Source organism: Nilaparvata lugens, chromosome 3 (genome assembly GCF_014356525.2).
Source record: "Nilaparvata lugens isolate BPH chromosome 3, ASM1435652v1, whole genome shotgun sequence".
In the NCBI taxonomy this organism is placed as follows: domain Eukaryota; kingdom Metazoa; phylum Arthropoda; class Insecta; order Hemiptera; family Delphacidae; genus Nilaparvata; species Nilaparvata lugens.
The window spans coordinates 21,986,561-22,014,349 of NC_052506.1; the positions used below are offsets into that span (position 1 = coordinate 21,986,561).

At 33.1% G+C, this 27,789-nt stretch overlaps 2 protein-coding genes across 2 annotated transcripts; one reads left to right on the top strand and one right to left on the bottom strand.

The window, feature by feature from the left end:
* Window positions 1-1,499: 1,499 nt before the first annotated feature.
* LOC111053025 (RNA-binding protein 39) lies at window positions 1,500-18,097 on the bottom strand. The gene is made up of 11 exons (XM_022339853.2): window positions 17,716-18,097; window positions 16,757-16,810; window positions 14,142-14,212; window positions 10,646-10,885; window positions 9,189-9,306; window positions 8,413-8,505; window positions 7,106-7,372; window positions 5,746-5,953; window positions 4,581-4,713; window positions 3,605-3,789; window positions 1,500-2,152 (listed from the first exon to the last, which is right to left on the bottom strand). Exons 2-11 carry the CDS (start codon window positions 16,808-16,810, stop codon window positions 2,040-2,042), a joined length of 1,482 nt encoding a protein of 493 aa, XP_022195545.2. The 5' UTR covers window positions 17,716-18,097; the 3' UTR covers window positions 1,500-2,039.
* A 4,575-nt stretch (window positions 18,098-22,672) lies between these two features.
* LOC111053035 (cAMP-dependent protein kinase catalytic subunit 1) lies at window positions 22,673-24,098 on the top strand. Its single transcript, XM_022339863.2, has one exon. It carries the CDS (start codon window positions 23,193-23,195, stop codon window positions 24,096-24,098), a length of 906 nt encoding a protein of 301 aa, XP_022195555.2. The 5' UTR covers window positions 22,673-23,192.
* Window positions 24,099-27,789: the final 3,691 nt, after the last annotated feature.

The following is a 27,789-nucleotide window of genomic DNA, read 5'->3' on the forward strand; positions in this document are numbered from 1 at the left end:
GATTCTTCACTTTTAAATACTTGCGATACGTACCGGTACCTTTCTGACAATGGACAATGCAGCCAACATTATATTGTTGAGGCTATGGAGATATCATCGTATTCTATTGTTTGATATCAAAAACACAATAATAAATATTAAATTATGAAACAGTAATTTATAAAATATATTATAGACATGATACCGCGATTCACGATACATAATTATATAGATTATTACAGTCCTTATGAGATTATCTCTATGATTTTTGTGAGATCGGACACGATCAGCTGTTATTCAAGGTCATTTTACAGCCCTAGGGCTGTAAAGTTTTACCGGCCTGGTCGGAAAACAATCACTTTCGGCCTCCATATGACGCACGTAAACCAGCTCATTACATCCAAGTGTGGCGAAATAGTTATTTGTGCAACTAGTGTGCAAAGTGACAGTTTGCTGCACTGAAAGAAACGGCTCGGGCGGAATGGTTTCTTGAGTGCAGCAGAGGAACTTTGCGCACGTATTTCACATTAAGTTTTTCCTACAGTTACCATTGAACGAATATGAAAAGTGGGTAATTATGGGTAAAATTGCCTGAAATGCATCAAATGTTTTTCTATGTAATTTTATTATTGATAAAAACCTCAATTTATTGTCAAATTGAATAAAAATGTTGTCCTTGGTTATAATATCTAATACTAATAATTTGCGCGTTGTGCTTCGTTGCACCTCTGCTCACTATAGCAGCCCAGTCACTGTTACCAACTTCATTTTGATTTTGCTGCACTGTTGCTCCATATAACCTACTAACTATTTTGCGTTGCCATGTTGCAAATCTGGAGTGCAGAAAAATTTTTCCCGCACTAGAGCGGAAAAGTGATTCTTTGCGTTCTGTAATCAGTGCAGCAATGGCCACTTTTTAACGTAACTGTAGGAAAACACATTTTCCTTCAATTTATTGCTCTTATAACTTTATCGATAGAAAAAATCCAAGCTTATTATGAGCTTCTAGACCTTCAATTTGATGTATAATTTTACAAATTTACGCATTTATCACGACTGTTGTGTGAAATCTTCAGTTTTGCAACAATAGTTTTTCACCACCCACGTTGTGCTCTTCAACTAACGTGAATTTTACAATAGTTACATTCAAATCTTATCAAAGAATGTGACTAAATAAGCCAATTTTTGAAACGGATTTAGCTTATTGATCAAGATGCCATACAGTCTTTCATGTAATGATTTCAGATCATTCAGAGGTGAGAGAAAGTAAGAAATGTTTTTTATTTTGATAAAGAAATAATATTTTATTTTTTAGAAAAATGTACAATTTGTTGAAAATTTAAACACTTCTATTTCAATTAAAATTGAATACATATCAAACCATGTGCAACAAACTTAATGCTCAATACTGTCATAAATTCTAATATAGTTCAATGCCAATATTATTAGACTTATTTAAAATATTGTAACTACTCTACTGAAATTTATGATAATCAATGTAGCCTACCTATTGTGATGTATTGTCAACTAGAAATACTATCTCGAAGATGGTTAATTCATAATAATCGCAGTATTGCACAAAAAATCATTGAAATATAAAAATGAAAAAAATGTGCAGACTCGATTTTAAATGAGATCTATAAAATTCATAAACCTTCTATTCTCATACACAGTATGAGAAATATAAATGAATTTGATGAACTGTACATAGAAGGTTAATTACTTATTACTTCTTAAAATCATATTTTACAACTTCTTTTGAAAACTATATTCAACTTGACTATTTACAAAAAGCACAAACTTGCCAGCGCAATAGGATTATCAGGTTGGAACCACGGTTTCAGAGGCACTATAGATTATAATCAAATAATAAATCAGTACGTCAATATTACTGACGATAATAGAAAAATAAGTAGGGCATAATAGTTCTTCTTCTGTCATCTTTTACAAGCGATGATTGTTTTATACAACCTGAGGTCCTAGTGTGCAAAATTATTGAAAGTAAATACAACGAAAATTAAGGGACTTATTTACAAGGAACGCGAAATTGTCTGTAACATTCATATTCCTCTCCTTTGTGACGAGGTTGAGAGCAGGGCCATCTGTGTAATAGTATCCGGGAAAAGACTGTGGTAGTTGATCAAAGGCACATACGCAGCTGTAATTACACGACCTGAAATAAAAAAAAATTGCCAACTTACAATAAATGATAGAACAGATTACAACTTTGGATCTTTAGCGGAAGAGTACGGTCATAGCCAACTCTAATACAAGGCCCCTGCCTACGATATTGCAACGTCGCAGCGTAGGCCTAGAATTTAATACATGATTGGCGAAAAAGATCAGCTGGTATTTTAAAAAATCTTTTTCACCAATCATGTATTAAATTCTAGGCCTACGCTGCGACGTTGCAATATCGTAGGCCGGGGCCTTGTATTAGAGGTGGCCATGGTACGGTCCATATACTTAGGGTTCCAAAACAATGTATACACTCAATGTAGACAGTGAATATCTTGGTAATGCACGGTTATCGGCGGTTTCAGACCGCCTTATTTAGCTTGAACGACGTCTTTTGTAAAACTTTCCTAATGTTAATTAATCGGTCCAGTTCAAACCGGGGTAGCATCGCGTTGATGAGGCTACATAAGACGCGTCGCAAATTCTACGGTCTCTAACGTAGCCGTTGCTCCGTATCTCGGGCACAATGACACTCGACCACAGCTCAAAATATGAACAAATACAAAAGAATGATACAATATTTGTTGATGTGAACTTTTCATAGCTTTCGTACATACGTCGCTACACTATAGCGGTCTGAAACCGCCCAAGTTTACGGAAGTCTGAAACGGCCTTACTGTTTCCATGTGGGCTACTCATACTCATGCCACACTACCTTCACATTCAACTACAATACAAAGTAAGATTCTTATGGTATGGTCACGTTTGTGCAAGTGCATTTGTCGCTGCTCGCAAGTGCAAGCACATGTTTCAAAGGCTCTTCACACATTTTGTTCTTCATCTGCGCAAACGTGCATCCAATTGATCATCATACTCATAACATCGATGCCATCAGGCTTAACGATAGCAGACGCTACATAAAACTAGGCTAGGTCAACTCGCATTGTAGTGAAGGTTTTTACTCTATCCAATAATTAAATAAATAAATTATAGTGATTTGTGAATAAAGGAAAACCAAAGATGATCTTCAAAAATATATATACAAAAAATGATATACGAACAAAAATTATCTAAACTGAATCAACAAGCAATGTATTTTTATGAGTCAGTTTGAGACCGAATTAGTACCAAAATGAAACTCTTTAAAAATAATTTATGTAGCATTCTTTATTCCCCCCAAACAATCACAATTTGGACGTTTGGGTCTACTTGAATGCGGAAGTTGGTTATGCTGATTGTAATGATATTTTTATCGATTTTTACACTACAAAAACAATACTCAGTTGCGAATGTTTCGATTTTTTTTAGAATTTTAGTAAGATCTATTTTAGAAAATGATTTTAGTAAGATTTAGCAAATCAAATGACAATGTTTTAAAATTCACTAGGAATATAAAAAAATATATAGCCTATAAACTAATGTTATTACAAAAACAGCAGAATCTCACCTGCAAACCAACGACCATGTAAGGAGTTGACTGCAGCAACGGCTGTATTGATCGTTGGACATTTGACGTACACATTTCCTTGCGGCGAAGCCTTATCCACATACACATGGAGTACACCTCCATGCTTATTGCATTCTTCTACAACATCATCTCGAATTTCAAGCTCCCAGTTCGGGTTCGTTTCCCTATAAAACAAAACAATGAATTGAGTTAGATACACTAGTACACTAGTAGTAATGAAATAAAATAGTATTCATCTGATAAAGAAGACTGTGATCATAACAATAAACAACACATAAACTAACAAAAACGAGTAAAGAGTAGGCCAAACTGACAAAAAATATTCCATTTCATTTAAATACAAAAATATGTAGTAGAAGAAAAACAGGCTTGGCCCTTACTATTTCTAACGTCAAAATTTTCAGATTATTAAAAACCAAAGGTTTTTCCACTCCAAGAATAATCTGGAAGATATTTATTGGTGATCAATTTTGAATGTTGGAGGTTTCATAAAAAAGCCAGTTAGTACAAATAAATTTCAAAGTGATATATTTATAATATATTTCAACTATTATAAGAATGAATGAAATACGCAATCAAGCTCTGAATTTAATCAACAACTTATGCTTGAAAATAAGACTTTTATATCATATTATTTCAAGAAAATAATGACCATTTATAAAGCGTGTTGAATTGAATCATAAATAGGTAGGTGTCAATTATCTGTGACACCATGAGTTGACGATTAACAACCAAGGCCCGGTTGCACAAAAGCCGGTTGAATATTAACCATGACTTATTTCACGAGAACCAATCAGAGAAGGCTTTTTTGAAAAGACGGCTTCTTATTGGTTCTCGTGAAATTAACCGGTTGAAATTTAACCGGCCTTTGTGCAACAGGGTTCTTCAAGTATGTTAAGTATCAACTAAGTATGCGATCAACTAAGACTTAATCATAGTCAAGTACTGCACTTACGTAGCTGGATCAAACATGTTTGCCAACATGAAGCATTGAGTTGCAATGGGTGGCGTGGGCTGTTGTACCACAGGAATACCAGGGTTCAGGTTCAATGCCGATGCAGCTGCTGGCGGTATCTGCATGCCAGTCCCTGGTTCAAATCAAAACCAACAACAATTAACAATCATATACCATATAACACCATAAAGTGATATTGAATTGCAATCCTTATTTATTTTTTCCATCACTAATCAATAATATGGTTTGCCTATACTCTATTGATATTAAGATTTTGCAGTGAATTAACCCATGTTTATTCATTATGGATTAAATTACAAACTAAGATACCTATCTGCATGATGGGTGAAATGAACCCATGTTTATTCTTTTTGGAATAAATTACAAACTGTTTGTATGCACCACAACGAAGTTCACGTTCCACTTTTATTTGGAAAAATATGTTGATTAGCACAAAATAGGAAAGTGCTTCAATTTATCGTCTAGTGGCTCTCTTCAGAACTGCTTCAACGATATACGACAGCAATATTGTCATCGTCAGGCAGCGCTATTTTCAAACAAGTATAGAAAGAGTCATCTTCCTGAATCATAAAAAATAAAAATTGAAAATCTCTTGTTGAGATAAACCAAGTGTAGATTGATTGACAATACTACGATGTATTACACAAATATCACAAACCATACAGTGTTTGTCCTGTGTTAGGCGCCACTGGTAAAATTGGCAGAGATTTAGGGTGTCATTCATATTGTCCGATGTTTCAAATGTGCTAATATTCAACTTTTCGTTATTTGTGTTATCATCTGAAATTACCAAGACATTTCAAATAATATTAACATATTGTCATTTAAAAAACCCAAACCTAACCTCCCTAATCTATCCTTCTCCCTTTAAAAGATAAGTAAACAGAACCTTTTAGGTAATGTTCATCTAATTTAATAAGCTAGACCTAGACAATTTGAGGGCACTCACTGGCAGATCGGTGGAGCTCCCAGATATTGAGATGAGACTGATTATAATTTTTTAGACAAAACATAATTTTAAATTTTAGTAGGTGAAAGCCATTCAACTCCTAACCTTTTCAGACTTTTTCTTGATACCTATATGAAAATTCGGAAGAGAAGTAGCCTTTCAGCCAATAATTTTGATATTTGTAACAATGATCACCTTCGGCCAATTTGAACATGAGCTGCAAGCGTCCAGTGGCACCGAGATCAATGCCACTCCTGTCCAGCTCGTCACTGTCCAGCATCGATGGGCCTTGAGAAATAAACTCGGTGCGCTCGGTGACATTGCCAACTTTCATCGGTCTTCCCGCCAGTTCGAATCCATTCAACTGCTCCAGCGCCCTCTTCGCATCTTCTGAATTGTGGAACTGCAAACGACAACCACAATCAATATATATTACAATTCACCCACATTCAAATCAAACTGTCCAGTTACAATACACTATAATTATATCTTAGGCCGGCCACTCACGACAGTACAAGTGTGTCGAGCGGACGAAAAATACACTCACGCGAAAGGCTTCGAACGAAAACAGCTGTTTGACAGCAGCTTCTAACATGAAATAGACAACCAATAAAAATAAATAAGCCAATGGAAAATTTAAAAAATATAACCTCACATAGAACAGCGAAGGAGAAATAAAAAATCGAAGAAACAAAAACCTAACCAACCTCAAAAATGTTTGTTGGAAGCCTTTCTCGCTGATGTGTGTGTTCACACAGGTTCAACACACTTGACCTATCGTTACAGTGTACATCCTTTTGCGCATTCACAATTATTCAAAATTTATATGAAAACTCTGACAAGAGCATCTTGAAGAGTTTGTGAAAGACAGATTTCAAATCTCCTAAATATGAATAGGATAGTCTAATGTGAGCAGATATAATTGTATTAATAGCCTACATCACACAATTTCAACAAAATTCGGAAACATAAGAGAAGAAAATCTAGTAGCCTATGTTTCATGTTTTTACTAATTTTAATGAGAAAAATTATAAATTCAATTTGAAATATATCAAGTTATTCTAAATATCAAAAATCTATTCAAAGTATAAGTACTTTCTAGTCTGAAAGTAAAAAAGTATCCTAAGTGATCTGACTGTACAATAAATCATCATTTATACAATCTAGTTTAGTAATGTTTATGATTCATGGTTATTTGATATATGGTAATATAGAGTTACATTTGTCGTTTTCAGCATTAGCTATTTAGAACGATAAACAAATAGCTTGGAAATAGTTGAAAACATTCAGTATAGCATTTTTGAACTACCAGTAAATGAAAAACATTGTCCTGGGCCTACAAATGCACAAGAAGAAAAATCAACACAATCTATGGCTATGTTTCATGGTTTTTTGATAGATGGTTATATAAAGTTACATTTGTCGTTTTCAGCATTAGCTATTTTGAACGATAAACAAATAGCTTGGAAATAGTTGAAAACAGTCAGTATAGCATTTTTGAACTACCAGTAAATGAAAATCATTGTCGTGGGCCTACAAATGCACAAGCACTCACCGCTATAAAGCCGTAGCCCTTGGATCGGCCAGTCTCCGGATCTGTCATGAGTTGAATGCTGTCTATTTTGCCGAATGGCTCGAATATTCCTCGCAGCATGTCCTCGGTGATGTTGAAGTGCAGCGAGCCGACGTAGAGCCGCATCGGGCAAGGCACACCTCTAGGCACTAGATTTGGCATCGAATTGCCGGCGCGATTCTTCTCGGCTTGTGTTTGTTGAACAATGATTGGCACTCCCAGTAGCTTTTGTCCATTTAGCCCCAATGCCTGAAAAATTATAAATAGCCTACGATAAGCTCTAGTGAGAATTAACATTTTGAAACAATAAAGATAATTGTTCCAGTTTTACCAATTTTCTTCTCATGACTAATCAATTGACTACTTCGGCCATGGAAGATATTTTAGCCCAATTTATACTGTAATAGTATCTTAAGTCACAAGGACGGGAAGGGCCCTTTTGCAGGCGAGAATGATGTTTCTAGTCGAGGCGTTAGCCGAGACTAGAATTTCATTCGAGCACTGCAAAAGACATTCACGTCCAAGTAACTTACCTACACTATTTTTTGTCATAATAATCTAGAAAAGAATAATTGAGAAACAGAAAACATTATCTGCTTGTGCTGACATCACTACATGCATTCTATCAACATAACCTAGTTTACAAGTTTTGAATCAGGAATTTCTTGATTGTAGTTGACAAAACTTCCACCTGGAGCGCTAGAAGGCGGTTTTCGTACCAGTTTTGCTGTTCCAAATTCGGAACTAGGAAACATATTCGACTATAAGAAATCATAATGATTTTATTACAGTATAGTATGTTGTAATGAGAATCATTATGTTTATTTGTTCTACAATCAGCTGGTTACCGGCTTCATTTCATGGATGTAAAACATCTGAAATTGAATGTCTATGTCAAAAATATATAAAGGAAGGACTCTTGTCTTATACATGTACGGGATACGAAATACATGTTTAATGCATCACCATTTCTAAACTAATCAACTTGAAACATTAAATTTGTAATACTAAGTTCAAGTTAGATCGACCCTTGCGGAGCACGAGCAACACCTGCTGCTCGTGTAATATAACCAAACCAGTTAAATATGGAAATAATAACAATTTGTCAACTCCTTTTGCAATCACGATTTTCATAATTGGATCTGTGTAACTCACAATTCTAGTGAAAAGAATATTTTTTCAAGTAAAATATACGATAATATTAATATATTCTAGTGAATATATATTAATTAATAGTTTTGTCAATCTTTTAGCATTCTGTATAGTATATAAGATCATAACAAACTTACCAAGGGAACTGATTCCGGATCTTTAAACTCAATGTAGGCAATACCTTTGAACCTCCTCGTCTTGTTGCAGGTGATAAGTCTTACATCTCGTACCTAAAAACAAAAATCATGAAGACGTGATGTAAAATGTGATAATTTCAAGTTCCAAATTATAAGCCACACAAATAAAACCAGATTAAATAAAATAATAAGTTTCAATCCACTAATTTGAAGTTATGAATTCATTCAATATCTTTAATATGTTTCAAGGTATAAGCAAATATTTGGATTTAATAATCCATTGAAGCTGCGCCCTTGAAACCAGGCATGAAATTTGTGAACTCTGATTATAATTCCAACAATTCAACTAGACTCCTGTACAGGACTCAAATGTTTTCTCGGCATTCTAACAACATTACTAAATTCAAAATTGTTATCACTTGTCGATTATTCTCGGACCTGAAATGCCAAGTGCGTGACTTGAATAACCTTTTGGACCTAATTACCATTAAAATTAGAAAGAGGAATAGCAAGTAGTAAACCTAGCCTAGTTTTCCTCTTTAAGATGATGATATCTATCATTATAGATAATTTTAATAGTTGTATTGATGAATGATTTGATTAAGAATGTATGCTTATGAGATATTACGAAACCAAATTGGTAACGAGATGAACTCACAAGAAAAATTAATTTAGCATTCTTCATTCCCCCCAAATATCCAACATTTTGAAATTTGGGTCTACATGAATGCACAGACTAGGCAATGGGAATAAGAGTGAATTAGGCGCAGGCGCACCTTTCCAACCGATGAGAAGAACTCTTCGAGGTCACGTCCCCTGATCCTCTGCGACAGTTGCATGCAGAACACTGTTCTGGCATCACGTTCTTCTGGCGAAAGGTCATCTGTCGGTCTCCTGCAAATAAAATCAATAATAAGGAAACATCTACAGATTACAGGTTTCATGTCACTATTTATAATCAAGTGAATTCAAAAAAGACGATCCTCATGAAAAGTTGTGGTTTCAGGTTTTGATGAAGTATTTCATCGATGTCAAGATTTATTAATTGAATCACTTATCAATACAGAACTTAGACAATACATGGTTCAAATTCAGGTTATGTGCAAATATATTCAACACACTTCCGACTTAGGGGTTTCATTGTGTCTTGAACCTTTTACTCTGATGGGTTTGTAGACATATATAATTTATTCGTTTTAGAGGCAGTTTAAACTTGTTCTACTTGAAACACATTCTTTATTTGTAGAGTATTTTAATAAGAAAGTGATTTGGATAACAGGTATGTATTATTTATCAACGTATCTTGACTGTGAAAATGAAAATATTCTTTATTTGGCGTATTTGAGACTTCCAAGTCCTCTCTACCACTCACCTTGCAACCTCCACTCAACAAGCTCAAAATAAGTCTCCTAATACAGCTTCAAGTAACTCTGAGAATTTCTATTAACATTAAAAGAGAAATCAACCTAGAACTGGGACAATAATCTATTTCATCAGGACAATTTTAAAAACTTGGGATGGATGCAGCTACAAGTTTTACCCTATTCATAGATATAATTGAGATGATTGAAAAAACCCTTAATCTATAGTCTGATTGCAGCATGGCTCTTGTTGGGGTACAGTGCTGCCGGATTCCACAGAATCCAGAGTCTGTGAGCTAATTGTGTTAGAGAAAGAGCGAAAAGAGTGTAGACATTTTCGATGGAATCAGCATAAAAACGGCAACAGTGTGCTTCTATTGAGTATATTAGTTATTGCTCCTATCGAGTGTATAGTTATTGAGTAAATTGAAATAACATTGGCCACAAAGCCACGTGCTGCAAGCTAGGGTTTCTAAAGATGCGTACAGTTTTACGCCCCGCGAGCATGAGCAATTCACTTTTAATCAGCTGATGCCAAGCTGTATCTTACCGTTTCTGTAAAAATACAGATATAGTCAGCTGATTAAAAGTGAATTGCTCATGTTCGTGGCGCGTATATCTGTACGCACCTTTAGGATTATACCACAGGCTAAATTTGATTTTTGCTAAACCACTTTTGCTTACTGTACATTGATATCATCGTTTTGTTGGACAAAGCTATTGTTTTTGAAGTTTGAACAGAGAGAGTTTGACTAAAACCTAACCTATTGTTTTTTTTCAGTTTGAATATTGTTTTTATAGTTTGAATAAAGAGCAGGACTATAATCCAAGCTAATTAGGAAGGGATTCAGTTAGTTTGTCAGAACACTCACAATCCGAGGGGCGGCGACGTTTTCTTGTATCTTGGAAAGCGATTGAGCAGAATGGGCGTGAGCGAGCGCTTGCGGCGATGATCGCGGCTGCGGCTGCGGCTACGCCGGCTGTGCCTGCGGTCTCCCTCATCCTTGTCCTTGCGGCTGCTCTTGTCCTTCGAGCGGCTGCGGCGACGATCCTTCGAACGACTGCGCTTCTTCTCTTTCCTGTCGCGCGACCGGCTCCTGTGTCTACTTTTCCTGCAACAAAACAACAGCCCAAGTTGACTTACCTGTCAGCAACACCACACACACACAAAACAGTCAGTCATGCTTTTGGAGGGAGGTGGCGCGATACACTAACAACCGCGCGAAAAACTGAGACAACCGGTTAAATAATAAAAAATCAACGGATTCAATCAGTCATTATTGAGGTACATGGAGGATGTCTTTTGAATGCATGAGTACAGTTGAAATTCGAAATTCATCATCATCAAAGTGTTTAATTAAATAATTGATACTGAGATTTTAACGAGAAACTCAAGAGATTAATCGTTCAAGAAATTTAACAACAGTGAGAAAAATCGCTCAATATGATATCTGTATTGCAATCCAAGAGGATTTCAGGATATCATCAAAAATAAAAGCAGGTCTAAAAATTCGAGTGTATCATGTACAAGAATGTAAATATGGGAAAAGTTTTCTTGTATAATTATACTGATCACTCCATTTTAGTTTCAAATTTACATAACAGAAGGAGAACTGTTACATGAAATGAGTAAACAATAATAACAAGATTAAGTTTACTTTCAATTTAAAAAACACATTGCAGATAAAATGAATAATGGATCAAAAATACAAATGCATAAAAAAGACAATGACATAAATTGGGAGACTTCCTATAGCTTCAGTTTTAATTTACACCAATTGAAACAACCCAACGAGTTATGTCAAGATTTGATATGGGGGAAATTCACATGATCGATCAAGAATATATAAATCGTATGAATTACTCATCAATTTGTATAATGAGATCGTCAACGGATAAATCAAATAAATAATCACGAATTTGGTAGATTAATAATTTTATAGAATCAATGAGTTACAAAAGACGATGAATCAGTTTGCAACTCATTGCAATGAGAATGCGGATTTGGTTAAGGCAAGCAATAAACTAGATTGATTTTCCATACACCAAACAATTAACCAAGAAAGAATAAGACTAGGCCTAGTGTAGATTGGTTGGCAGATGAGCCGGCAACGTCGACAACTTACCTATGGGCGCTCTGCCCTTGACATGTCTCGATTCTAGTGACACATTATACTTAGGTATCTTATTCGTACCTACAAGAAGAAGAAAATCGATCACTTGCTTTATCTATTTCAACATGTTCACAATGGAAGGTGTACAGCCATTCAAAATGCATCTCAAGAATTGTGGGGAAAAATTGAAACTGAACAAATTCATAATTCACAAGCTAATTCCTTGTTTGCACTAAGGACTCACTACCAAATCCCCATTCCATTTATATAACAAATTCAATGTCAGAATAAGGGAGAATTTAAAAAATATTAGATATCAAGTTGCTACATGATTCCAAAAATTCAGAATAGTTTGAGTTTAGTACTTCTTCAAAGTGTAATCAGAAATGTTCCGTAAGCTTGCTTACTTGGAAACAAAAAATTCATTTGAATACAAAAATTGGATCAAAATATGAAATGCTGCAAAAAATGGAGGATTTGATAATCCTGATAAAGATTCATAGTTTATATTTTTATTCAACACTTGTATTTAGAGTACATCTTTATGGAGAGTTTAAATTTACAATAATTTATTGCTCAACAGCAAGTCATAAAGACTGAATAAACAAAGATTTACTCAAATATTGATGGAAGAGGTTGGGGAAAAGAGACTTCGATCTGAAATGTTGTTTCAACATATTACCAAATATACTTAGAAAGTAGGTAGGTTGCTAGTAAAGTTCAAGTGCACAGCTAATAAAACGCTCGTATGATCGGCTGCCTGCAAGGAAAAATAATGGTTGATTGAGTTTTATAAAATAGAGTGGATCGAGTCGATAAGAGTGGATATGTGTTTCACAAAACAGCGCTTCGCCTCCAACTAGAACAAAAATATGAAATAGGACAAAATTCGTGTGAAAAAGTTGAGGTGGAGGACAACAGGATCTTTCCGTAATCCCAAGGAACATCTACGAACCACCGTGTTATTCAAGCGAACACCTTGGAAAATGTATCCGAAACCCAGGCCATCAAATCTGAAAATAGAACACAGATTGACCAATGTTTCTTGTAATCACACTGAGTTTCAAGGGTTAGGGCTTAGAACAATTGATCAAGTTAAATACTGAGCTTATAGTAATGGATGATTCGAAAAATTTCAAGAGCCCCCCATAGAAATATATTCCCTTGGAAGGAGTAAGATCACTCTAACCGAAGAGAATTTAAGCAAATATAAATCTTTTTGGAAACAAAAGCTTTAAATTGTTGATTACTTCTATTGTGCAAGTCCATAATATGAGCATCATCCATATCAAGTCCATAAATAATACTGTATATGAATATGCAGTATTAGCAAGTAGGCAGTAAAAATCTATCCTGTGAATGGTACCCTTTTTACTAACTGAAATTCGTAAATCAACTATCTATTTTTTGTTAAGGTAATCCAATAAATTATTTCTGAATCCTACTGAATAGGGGCAGGCGTATACAACAAGGTCTATATGAAAAAATTACTCTTAGACTGAATAACATTTTATAACATGTAACTGGACTTCGAAATCTTGAAAAAGCACCATTTTTTCAATTTTAAAATGGTGTAATCTATCAACGATTTATTATATAGAGGGAAAAATAGTGATCATTTTGTAAAAGCGACATCATTGCCAGAATAAAAACTGTGATTTTAAATTAACTAAACGAATACAACCTATCTCAAAGAATGAGAATTATATTCAACATGGAATTGTAGGCGTTTGTAGATTTTGTAGAGGAAAACCTTTGGATAAATGCGTAGTTTTACTCATGGATACAGCAGCTCACAGCGACCAGCAATCCCACCTATTTGTTCTTCACATTCAACAAATTAATTGAATGAAGCAGATTTAATCCCGAATTTCACTTTCCACGGCAATACCTGCAACATTTACGAATATAGAAGCTGACACTTCAAATGCTTTCAACTCCCAACTCTTCCATTGTGTTCGAAGTATCCAAGCGAAACGTAAGTTATTTGTAAATTTCAATTGGAAAAAGAATAAGAATTAAAGTCGAGTTTGATTCATACTTGCCAAGGCCAAGTGTGCTACTAGTATAATGGGATGTATAATGTTGAGTGAACGATGTTGTAGCAATCGATCATGACCACATTATTCGTATTAGAATTAATGAACCATTACAACTCCTATCGATATTTAAAAACGTTGGCGTTCCCGGTAGATATGTGTATATTATAAAAGTTTATCCATTTTTCTGTATTATTCTTAAATGTATGACTGACCCAGATGAAGACTTGTAGCTGCCGTTGCTGCCATTCTCCTTGTATTTCTCTTTATCCTTTGATCCTTCCTCCTGTCAACAGCAAAATGAAGAATGCACCATGATCGTATCCCACACCATCCACGAGAAGAACAAAACAAAACACAAAATTGAATTAATATAAATGACACGATTTTTTTAGATAGAATAATTATCGCCATTGAATCATCAAGGCGAGAAAAACAATCTCCAATATGAGAATTGAAATCATACAAAAAACACAGCTAACTACAATGACTTACCTAAACTTCGTATTCCCCTTTTCAAGTCTTGATCTTTTGAATTTAACCACATCCTTAACTCTGCAAAGATAATCCCAATAAAAATCATACAATAAAACGATTTTACGACTACATTCCAGTGAGAACTATCTACACATCGAGACATGCTTGCCTTAGAACACTTATTATTAGTTTCTTATCAGTGTTTGGGAGTTTAAAACAGTGATAATTTAAAATAATCACATTCAATCAAAACATTTCATTTTTCAAGTTTTCTTTCTTCAAATGAATCCAATATCTGAAATTTATTTTAAAATAATTGTGAATCTGATTTCACAGTAACAGAGAGGTACACAATAGGCCTATTAACAAATTATTACTGTCAGAATTTGAAAACTAAATTAGTATAATAAAATTATATTTTTTCTTAATTATGTACTTCATACATCTCATGTAAATAAGTTGACTATAAATGTTACTCAACGTCAACCTTACGTTCTCGTATTGATCTTCAGTTTGATTGGTGGACAAAAATATTAGATACACTACTAAAATAGAAGGAATAGTAATATTGTTACAATGTATAAATCTTAAAATGATTTTCAACTTATTATATAAATCTTAGAAATTTCAACTGAATTGAGAAATTCTTGAACTGTATTATATTGTTAAGGGTTAAATTACCATTAAATTTCTGTCTCAGTTTTATCAATTTCATGTCTTAGAATAGCCGAATGAAATGTCTACAAATAAGAAATAAAAATTCCGGAATTTTACTTGAAATGTTTTATAAAATATTACTCATAATATTTATAAATATTTACTAACAACCTTTAAAAAATAAACGTATACGTTCAAGTGACAATTTAATGTATTTGAAATTCATTTTATACTGATTGCCATATTATACAGAAGGACAGACACTCAAATAATTGTTTTCAAAAGCAACACCCATCAATTTTTGCCACAAAGAACATTCTCGTTTGATGCGCGAGTCATACAAATAACAATAATAAATGCAACAAAGATTATAGACAATGACAATAAATCCATGTAATATATATTAGAACAATCAAATAAAGAAAAAACATTTATCACTAAAATATGACAATTTTTAACAGTTTACACTACCTCGTTTCAGACAGCTTTCGGGATGATAGTGCTGGAGGCAACAAGCTGTGACATGTTAGGTTCTACAATATAGAGAAAACGGGACTTGTCAGTTAAGCGAATAGTGATATAAAAAAAAACTTTTGCACACACGTACACATAAAGCACACACCAACACTCACATACCCGAATAGAGAACGACTCAATTAGATACTGCACAGTGACTGATTGTGAGAATAAATATTTCATCATCAATACTTTATTATAACCTAGTTGAAATTTTAAAAATTGGACATCCTATCAAACCGACAATTTCATTTTGAATTGTAAAAACACAGATAAAATAAGTTGTGGTTATTATTAGTCAATGGAACTGATAAATATCCATGAGGCTAGTTCAAAGTTAAACACTGTTAAATTGCCTATTTTAGAATATAACTTTATCGACTTTCCAACAATTTTTCGTCAATAGTATTAAAAATCGCAAATGTTATTAAATGTCTCAAACATTACAAAGTCAACTTACGGTATATGAATACAAAGTATTGATTTTATAGTTTGATGAAATATTCATTTTCAATCAATTTTTCAAATAAGTCACACGACCCATTAAACTCAAATATTTCTTGTAACTTCAAAACTATTCCCATTACAACCAAAAAAACTTAAGATATTAAAAAATATCTTCTCATAAACTGGGTGAGTTTGCAATTGGGCGTCCAGTAGTACAGTAATTAAAGGATCTGTGGATGCATGGCATACAATAAAGATTTTTAGGTGTTCTCAAAACTATGTTGGAAAAATAACTGACTAAAAATGAGGTTCCTGTTTTTTAGGTTTGTTAGATACGGTTATCAAATTATTAAGAGCATTTTTAGCCTAGTCCAATTTACAATTCAAACAAGTTACGACTCAATATAATCGAATTTCTGTAAACCCCCTTTCATCAGACAACACATATTTCTTCTTTTTTAACAGTTTAGTTAACCAGTTGATAATAAGCTCCCTTGTTAAAAAAATATTACCCAACTATTGCAAATTGATAACTAATATAGTAAATTAATAAAACACCTTGATTAAATTTTTCAAGACTTAAAGATTTAAAAAATCTATAACCTGAGTATTTTTTCCATTTTCATTTCATAATATCCTGATAAAGCCAAATTAGCCAAGAAAAAAAGTCACGTGAATATCCCTTTCATCACAAAAATTAATTAAATTATAACGGATTAATGATAAAACTTACCCCTTTTTTAAAAGGTGCTTCTAACATTGCTTCGACATCAAAGTCCTCAGCCATCTAAAAACAGAAAATTTAAAGATACACCAATTAGCCTACCGTACATCATTGAAAAACACTTAAGTTTTCATTTGAATAATATAAATTTAAGGCAAAAATACTGTGAGATAAGATTGATGCAACAACTAAAAGTAGGTACAAGATAACATGCTTATAGGTCTAATTCAATGAAATAAAGGTGCTAAAAAATAGACATAAAAACTTATCCCGCCCAAATTGCAACATTACCTACAGTATTTACAAAAACAAACTTTCTCAAATAGGCTATAAAATCAAACATGAGGAAAGTTACATGTTTTCTAGGAAAAAATTCTGAAAAATTCAATCTTTTTAGACACGGTACCTACACAAATATCAAACTCTAGTTAGTGATTCACATTGGGTTTTTTAGAATTTGATATAATGACAAAAGGATTGAAAAAAAAACATTTCAAGGTTGCTAAAACGCATTTCATTAATCAATGTTTCAATTTTAAAACTAGAATCCAGGTTCTTAAAAATAACTAATAGCTTACAAGTTTTACCGATTAAATAAAAATACAATTTACAAACATAAGAAATTGTAATCTTGTTCAGAAACAAAAATGTTATAGTTAAATTAGCCTACTCAGTACTCGTCACTACCAGGAAACACGTAAGTTTCAATTCAAAATGGCCGACAGCTAGGCAACGTCTATGATATTACTGAAACATAACTTATTCAGGAATTTATTTCATCAACAAATAACCCAACTAATAGAAAAACATATTTTTAAATTCAAAATAAAAACCTTGGAATTACCGGTATACTGTTCAATCAGTATACGGTATTCATAACAACTTTAGGCATACAAAGACGTTCTAGCCTAATTGTGAATTATTATTGGCCAACTCTGAACAAAGACAAAATAAATATAATAACTCACCTTTACTTGAAGATTGGAATGATCTTTTTATGAAATTTGAAGATAGCGTCTCCCTTTTAATTATTATAGGATATAGAACTAAGTTAATACGATTTACTAGCGCAAAGATGAGTCAGCAAATCAATGATGAGTTTTGGATGATGAAAAATGTATGCAATAAAATTAATATCAAATAGCGCTGAAAAAGAGCTTGAACATTTACGCCCAAAAGCTGGTATCAAAATTGCTCTATCAGATACTTTCCGTTGATTAAAAGTGTAAAAAAGAGCAAATTTAGAAGTTAAATTCTCAATTTGAAGAATGACGAAATCACCAACACGGGACACGAAGATCGAAGATGGCGTACGTTGCTTGTGCTTGCCTGCTTGGTGGTTTCCAGAAATAGAGGTCAAAGGAAAACATTGTTACCAACATACCAGGAAATAGTGTGATTGATTACGGAATGTAATAATAAAAGTTTCTAATGAGGAGGAAATTTTGTAAAATAAGAAGGGAAAAATCATGATTCAGTATTATTCCTGAAATATCAATAGTTTATGAGATATGAAGGTATATGGAATATTGTGGATTGCATAAGAACAAGACCGTCTTTTGTCTGGACACAACATGTTTAGAAAGTCAAAAAATTGCTTGAATTAGAATTGGACGTTACATTCATTACTCGAAGAGTGTACTTCAACGGTGAATTATTTATCAATATTTTTATTGAATTACTTGTTTAAGATTAGATTAAGAATCCAGTCTTCATTTTTATTTTTTAAAATTGATTCGCAATTTTTTCGCAATACACAATAATTAGAAACCTATTAACTTACCGGTATTCTTATTTTTCAAACACTTTCATTTATTTTTTTTCATTCTTATTTCATCCACTAAAATTTTTGATTAATAACAGTACGAAAATATATCAAATTACATCACTTTTTATTTTTTTAAATTCACTCTACAATCGATTTTAATCGTATTAATATAACAAGAAAGACTATACATAATATATATGTGTATAATACATCTATATTATAATAAAGGAAAGAATCGGCTTATACACGATACACGTTCAGGATAGGAAATTCATGAATGATGCATCATCAGGTCTGAACTATGCAGCTCATTAACTTGAAATATTGCATAAAAATTATTTATTTACTGATGATAGTCATAGACCCATATTTCAAATTCTTCAAGTTTTTAGTTGGTAAAGTTTTTAATTAGACTCTTGCGGAGCACAGGTTGTCTGCTAGTCATTTATAAAATTCAAAACATAACATAAATATAGATTCAAATATAAGGCAGTTGAATACAGTTTTCGATCTGGCCTCTCCAACACCATAACAATTGATGCAGCAACCCTTTATTTTCACCAAATCTATCTGCAAGTCCAGGAGTTGGAAAAACATCAGTTAGAACCATTTATTTGTTTGGAGCTGGACAAAATGTGGAAACTTACTAACTCGAACGCACGTGCATGTCGCTGGCCCGGCTATGATCGAATTTCAACATACTAACCATGTCAATATTTAGTACCTATTTCGTACTATTTAGTACCTCCAATGAAAAAATTTGTACCTCACCCCTAACTGAGTTATTGATTTTTCTAAAGTGCCGGGCCAGAGACATGGTTGCCCGGCTATCTTCAAATTTGAACTCAAGCTGTGCACCAATATTTAGTACCTATTTAGTACTATTTAGTACCTCCAATGAAAAAATTTGTACCTTAAAGGTGGCGGAAATACAGCATGGAAATAGTTAGGGTCAATGACCTCTCAGCCCGGCTATGTCTGAATTTCACCAATCTAACTATGCCAATATTTAGTTCCAATTTGGTACTATTTAGTACCTACAATAAAAAATTTTTTATCTCAAAGGTTGCAGAGTTATTGCATGAAAATAGTTAAGGTCAATGACCTCTCAGCCCGGCTATGTCTGAATTTCATAAATCCAATTATGCCACTAAATAGTACCTATTTCGTACTATTTGGTACCTTCAATAAAAAAAATTTCACCTCAAAGGTAACAGAGGAAATACAGCATGAATGTGGCAAATGTCTGTGACCTCTCAACCCGGCTATGTCTGAATTTCATCAAACTAATTATGCCAATATTTAGTTCCCATTTAGTACTATTTAGTACCTACAATAAAAAATTTTTCATCTCAAAGGTTACAGAGTTATTGCATGAAAATAGTTAGTGTCAATGACCTCTCAGCCCGGCTATGTCTGAATTTCATCAATCCAATTATGCCAATATTTAGTACCTATTTCGTACTATTTAGTACCAACAATAAAAATTTTCTTTTCTCAAAGGTTACAGAGTTATTGCATGTAATAGCAGGGGTCAATGACCTCTGCACATGGGCATGTCAGTAGTATATCATGTAAAAACCCTGAACCTAAAGCAGAGATCCATTCCAATAATTAAAATGATTAGGTATCATAATGAGACTCCTATTGAAGGGAATCAATAACATGTGCTGTGGTAGTAAAAATATTATGAGATATAAATTTATGATTGAATAGTTTGAATTATAATAAGAATGACAGGACTAACTTCAATATAACCCCACCCCACCAACCAGGAAATATGTTCGATCTTTATCCCTCTCACAAACCTCACCACAAATATATGAATTTAATCTATACTAACTACTCTGAGTTCTAATTGTACTGAATAATTATATTCTTTGTACTCTAAATCTTCAATTATCATCTACCTCTACGTCTGTCATAATACGCACCAGAAATGTGTAATATACAGATATGTATGGGAATCCTTCAACAAACAAACTTACGCTGATCCTTTCTCTATGGTACAACATATGTGTCAAATCTCGAAGTGATGGCAATATTTTTCTAGAATGACTCAACACTATTAATGAACTGAAAAAAATAAAATAAATTTTCTTTGATTTGGTGATTCTAATTCTATTAATTCAATTTTTAAATGGACTATTTTAATCACGAGCTTTTGAAGAGAGCCGATGAAATATAAGAGTGGTGCAGATACTCCACAATCAATCAGAATATCACAGTGAACATTCAGAAAAATTGACAAATTTTATTGCTCTTTATTCAAGAAGCAACTTGTTTCCTACAAAGAAGTGTTAACTTTTTGGCAATTTTTCATCCATATAATGATAAAAAAGGAAATTCACGAATGATGCATCATCACGTCTGAACTGATTAACTTGCAATCTTACATGAAGATTCTGAATTTACCGAGGATGGTCAAAGGCCTCAAAAAATTCAAATCAAAATTTTTATTCACAATTCAAACAATTGAGGGTCCTGCCAAACCCGAGGGTTTTTCGGCGGGTGCCCAGTTACAAAAAAAACGAGTTACAAAGATAAACAAACTTAGACAAAATGAATATGATACTTCAAAGAATTCAAGTAAAATATGAAAGAAAACAAATACAAAGTGTAAAAAGAAAATAAGAAAAATATACATCATATTTTGATAGAGTGATAAAAAGAAAAGAAAATAACGAAAATTTATTAGAAAGGATTGAAATAAAAAGGAAAAGGGGAAAATTGTTTTACACAAGCAATAATAGGTACATTTTTATCGTTGAGGAGGGCAACAGTGACAACAAAAAGAAATTTTTAAAATTTGAGCCAGCAGAAATTAAAAAATTCTTATAATGTAAGCATATGCTGTCATTTCTTTCAACTTGACTTACTTAAATTATGTGTACCGTACGTTTGTAATATTATTAGTTTTATAAATTGATTGTGCTGTTATTATTGAGATAAGTTACCTCATTACATCCTTCTTAGAATAGTCACGAATATTTGGAGGAAGTCTGTTAAATAAGTAGGAAATTACATAATGTAGGGATCTTTTACCATAAATATTTTTGAATGTGGATACTACATATATATTGATGGAGATCTTAAATATAGGGTGAGGGAGGAGCAAGGAGTCTATAGAAGTATTTCTAATATTCATCATGAAGGAATCCGCCAAGGCTGAGCAAATTTGGTCTGGATTTGAGAATTAAATCCTATTGCATAAGCCTATTTTCATTGTTAATAATCAATTAATTCGAAAATTTAATAATTGAGAAACAGATTATCCAGATTCAAAGTTCACACAGCTTTAAAGCTCAACCAAACAGGTCATATGTAGCCTACGCCAAATTAATGAATAAGTGTACTCGTTGAAAAAGCGACTCGATAGCTTCTTCTTCTCCTCAGCCTTTTCCCACTAAGGTGGGGTCGGCGTTCCAGTAAGTCGCTTCCAGGAGTCTCGGTCGTGGACCTTGTTTGATGGATGTGATTAGTCCCTTCTCTGCAAGATCTTGAGCGGTACAATTTTCCCATTATTTCTTCCTAGGTCTTCACCTCTTCCTAATGCCTTCGACATCTAAGTGGTCGATCTTTATTCACACATAATCGTCCTCCCTTCTATCCACATGTCCGTACTGCTGCAGTCTTTTTTCTTGTATTTTATTTGACTCCTAACTTATATTTAGGCAGTAAAAAAATGACTGTAGCTTAGTTTATAGCGCGCGCAGTTCATGAATCAAAAGTTGCGGGTGGGTTCAAGACCTACATCAAACTTATTTTTTTCTGGGAATTTCCAAGTCTTATAAAGATTATCCACGGAATTTTGAACAAAATAATAAATAATTATTAAAATATTATGTTTTCTGGACATAGGAAGATTTAATTATTAACAAAAAAATTTCCCCGGTGCAAAGCACGGGTTACCTGCTGGTCTAAAATAAAAATGACTGCAACAGACAAAATTTTTCAAGTTTTATTTTTTCAACTAGAGTTTTTGGGAATTCAGGGGAAAAAATATATTTATACAGTATGGTATAAAAAGTGATCAACTTAAAAAACACTAAAAAATGTTCATCATTTAATATATTTTTGGATAAAGTGAATAATGAGTGAAATTTAAATCATTATGTTTATTGTGATGTATTTAAAAATTTGATAAACATCATTTTCATGGCTTACTCTATCTATAGTAGGCTATGTCATTTTGTTTTCCAAATCAGGTGAATGATATCATAAAATTGTTTGGAAAGTTGAAAATAGAGACATATTTTTTTTATACATGAAGATAAATTTCTCTTTATCACATGTTGGTCAGGATGTTTTTTCAATCATCAAGTAAATATATTTGGATTTTAAAATCAAAATTGAATAATGTGAGTTATGTGAGATATTTTTGAAGAAGGTATGTTTAATTTTCTTTAAAAAAATACATTTTTGTTAATATCGTTATCAAGTGATAGGTATAATTTATTTACAAATACTCAGCAGCGTAAATAATCAACAGATTTTAATCACTGATCAACCTCAAAATTGGGTTCAATTTCATTTGTTTGGATATATGTGCCAAAGCATTCAACTCAAATAATACATAGGTAGGTACTTTACAAGTGCCTAGAATGCTGTAAACGTTTACTTTTAAAATTTGAAATAATAAAATTGTAAAAAAATCACAGCACATGTGTAAGCAAAATGGCTCACAAAATTAAAAGAGCATCTCAAGTAGGTGTTTCCAATTTAAAACTATTTTTGGAGTCAGATAAGAAAAGATTCAATGATTTTATGGCAAGGAAAATTACTTACAAAGAGGCACTTACCGATTTTGAAAAAATGCAAACCCTGGGAACTGGTTCTTTTGGAAGAGTTTTATTGGTTAGACATAAAGCCACTAATACATTCTACGCCATGAAAGTTTTGAACAAAGCAAAGATTTTGTCGTTGGAACAAGTTGAGCACACACTTAACGAGAAAAAGATTTTACAATGTCTAAACTATCCGTTCGTGGTGTACATGGCTTTTGCATTTTCAGATAACAGTTATCTATATTTTGTATTACCGTTTATAATTGGAGGAGAAATGTATACACTTCTCAGAAAATATAAAACGTTTGATGAAGATCTGGCAAAATTCTATGCCGGCCAAGTTGTTTTAGGATTGGAGTATCTTCACTACTTGGACCTGGTTTACAGAGATTTGAAACCAGAAAATATACTAATTGATGGAACAGGTTACATAAAAATAACAGATTTTGGCTTTTGTAAACAGTTGAAGGGAAGAACATACACATTGTGCGGAACACCGGAATATTTAGCACCGGAAATCGTCCTGAGTCGAGGTTATGGAAACGCTGTGGATTGGTGGTCATTTGGAGTACTTGTTTTCGAGATGAATGCAGGTTTTCCTCCTTTTCAACATAAAGATCCAATGGTGCTCTACGATAAAATAGCAGCTGGTAGATACAAGGTGCCAGAGCACTTCAGCATAGGTCTGAGGGATTTTGTGAAGAATATGCTGCAGGTGGATTTGAGCAAGAGATTTGGCAATTTAAGGGGGGGCACTGGTGATATACCGTACTTCCAAAATGTGTATTTGATTTAAATCAAAATGATAAAATTTTCTCAGAAAAAATATTTTTCTTTATCCCATTAAGGTTATAAGGTACTTTTTGAGATATGAGCGCCTAAAGATTTTATTTCTCAAACAGATCATTTTAAATTAATTTAAAGAGAGATAAATTCATAAAATTCCAAGGATAAATGTATCGTTCATAGTATTGTTAATGAAATGAAGCATTTTTCCAGAAAATATAATTTTTTGTAAAAGTTATTCAATTTTCAAAAAATAACAGCTATAAAGTTATTTTTTTGAATGTGAAATAAAATTTCAAGAATTTATATTTTGAGGAAAGTTTTCTTTTAAGTAATCAGAAATATATAATGAAGAATGATAAAAAATGCTCTATTTTGATAAGTTGATAGTATATACAAATCGAAAAACCTTCAAAATATTACCATTTAAAAAAACATTTCCAGCTGCTCGCACAGTGTTAAGAGCTGAACTCCTCTAAAATACCAATTATGAGTTTGAAAATCTAGGTGGTTTGGAGACCACCTAAAGCTGTGTAGGTCCAATCATCTCTCATTATCATCCGTCTCATTAAACTGGATAAAATAATCCAGACTTTTGGATTATGACTGGAGAGAGAAGTATGAGGTACTGTATTACTCACGCACAAGTCTAGAGCTCATGTGGGCATCATCCTCAGCAAAAAAGATGAAATGATTACTGCAAACATTGATTTTAACTCGATCAAATTGTGACACTTCAATTCTTAAATTAATATTGATTCCTCGCCAAATTTTTGCAGCATCTTAGGTCTCAACTATATGGGCGTCTTGGACGTGATGAGTATATTTCGCGCGTCTTCAGAATGTATAGCTTCCATGGGAGTAACCGCTTCCTACCACCATGATGGTCTCTTATGAGCAGCAACTATTTCGCTCGTATAGTTTACCCCATAAGAGACATCAGGCTAACGAGCTAAAAAAATTCAATCTGTAGTAGGCCTCTCACTATAGACTGATTTTTGTTATTTTATTCGCCTAAATTAATAATATATAGTTTGCATAGTCCTTATAGTGAGGTCCACGTTGTAATGGCAGTATTTGATTAGCATTGGTAATGCTATCCTTGTCATCATTGACTAAGCAGATAGCGCTATCCTTTTCTCGCTCCTCAACGTTGCCAGATCGTTTTTTAACAATGTGAAAATATAATTAACCAAAAAGTTAATCTCAATTAAAAAACGACCAAAATATAATATAATTGATTTTTCTAAACAAGAACGAACAGTTAACCTTCTAGTCGTAACCCTATTTTTTTCTGACGTTAGTCGTGACCCTGGGTCCCAGGGACCCACTTCTTTCATATTGAATATCTCAATATATTTCAAGATGTAATGTTATTCTATGACTCTAAAATGTCTAAGGGTTATTGATGAACGCAACGAGCACTTAGGTAAAGCAGAAATCGATCTTTATTATAATTATAAAAATAAATTTATAAAACCTTATATTTTTAGTGTACTGAAAAGTAACGTTTGGTTATTTTATATAAAGTGAACAAAAAATTTTAGTGATGAAAATCATGATGAATCTTACATGCAACACTACTAGAAAGATAGGGAAAAAATTGGAAGGTCATAGTTCACTCTTAGGGTAGTTTTTACTCTACCCTCAAGTTCATGTTGTACAATCTTTGCAAAACTTATGAAATTATAATGACGAATACTTTTATAAATCCTAAAACTTACACGAATAAACAGTACTAGAAACATGAAAAACATTATAAGGTCATATAAAGTTCACATTTAGGGAAGGTTTAGTATCCCTGGGATTGGTTCATTGGTTTCACTGGTTCATTGGTTTCAATTGTCATTGTTTCAAGTTCATTGGTTTCACTATCATCCTTCTCAGGGTCAGTATTCTTATCTTGAACTATGAATTTATTTTTATCATCACCAATGCCATTTAAATAGAGATCCAATTGTCCAAGAGTCAATTTGTACATTCTGTGAAGTCGCTGATCAAAATGTACATGTTGACGGCTTGAATTCGATCACTATTGAATAAAAATGTGTATTTGAAAAAAAATAAAAAAATTACGTTAGTCGTGACCCTTGGGTCCCAGGGACCCAAAAGCGTCATTTCACGAAAACAACAAGTCACAGAGCACTAACACTCTACATCAAGTCTAAGTGTCTACTGACATGGGTCACAATAGACAGTTAAGCGAACGGAAGCAAAATTATAACTAAAACGAAAATTGCCTGGGTCCCTGGGACCCAGGTTCACGACTAGAATGTTACTGGAGATTGCTTGTAGAGATTTTCATGCTCAATCTTTTCCACTTAAAATTTTTTGTTCAAATTGTATCTGAAGCCTGATAATTGAGAATCTAAAATCAAACTTTGCATAGATGGGGCCGAGCTCCTGAAATTTTTACAGATAACTTACCGTATGGGACTTGCGGCCATATATTAGGTATAGGTATTTTAAGTTGATCAAAATCGTTGGAGCCGTTTTCGAGAAAATCGCCCTCAAGTTCATGTTGCACAATCTTTGCAAAACTCATAAAATTATAGTGATGAATACTATTATAAATCCTGAAACTCACATGAAACACTACTAGAAACATGAAAAATATATAAGGGCATATAAAGTTCACTTTTAGGGGAGGTTTAGTATCCCTGGGATCACATGAATTTCATTGGCTTCACTGTAATCCTACTCAGGGTCAGTATTCTTATCTCTACAAAATTAAAGATAATAAAATTTCCAATAAATTGAGTGGTCGCGCAGGTTTCTACCATTTTTGGTTGCGGAGCTATGAATTTTCAAAAAGGGGTATTTTTCAAGGTGTTTTCAAAATTATGCAAACCTACCACTTCTACACTATACAACTTGGATATTTTACTAGTATAGATAAAAAAACCACACATCACGTGAAAGAACAATTAATTCTGAACAGGATTCCTCAGGAATTTTTGAATTTAGTAGTAGGGGGAGGGGGAATACACCCAAAAATAGAAAATCCTGTCCTACAGCCAAAATACAAAATTTTCATTATAATACCTTTTCAAGGCCTTCCTTACAAAAAATACATATTTCGGCTGACATCATCTCATGAGTGTTATTTTCTATGAGAATCACCCGTTACAAACATTTTATTTCAGTATTTCCTAGTGGTGGGGGGGGGGTACGTCATAAGGATACGTGCGTCAAGGATCAGAACTTTAAACACTTATAACTAGTGACAGAATGATAAGATCTCCTCGTACTACATCTCATTATTCTCAGATCGTCAAGGCGATTCAAAATAATTTATCATAACTGAAATTTGATGAAAAAATAAAAAAACCTCTTTTAGTGTATTTTAGCCAATATTTATATAAACAGAAAAATTGCCAATTTCTATATTCAAAACTGTGTATCTCGGTAACCCGAAATGATAAAAACTGGTACTTGGTCTTGATTTGAAGAACAGAATCTCCTCTTTCATGTGAGGGGAATGAATTCTGTAGGAATATAATCGTGACGTGAGATACGTTTGTTTCAAAGAATCAAGAAATTTGTGATATTTTTCTCATTTTTACAGTCTCAACAATTTTTCGATAATGAACAGTCATGCTAGATGGATTTAAGACAACGTAGCTTATAGAGCATGTAATTCTCTTTCATTTGAGACCAATCGCAAGTTTCTATCATGTATCTTACTTGTTTTAGAGACT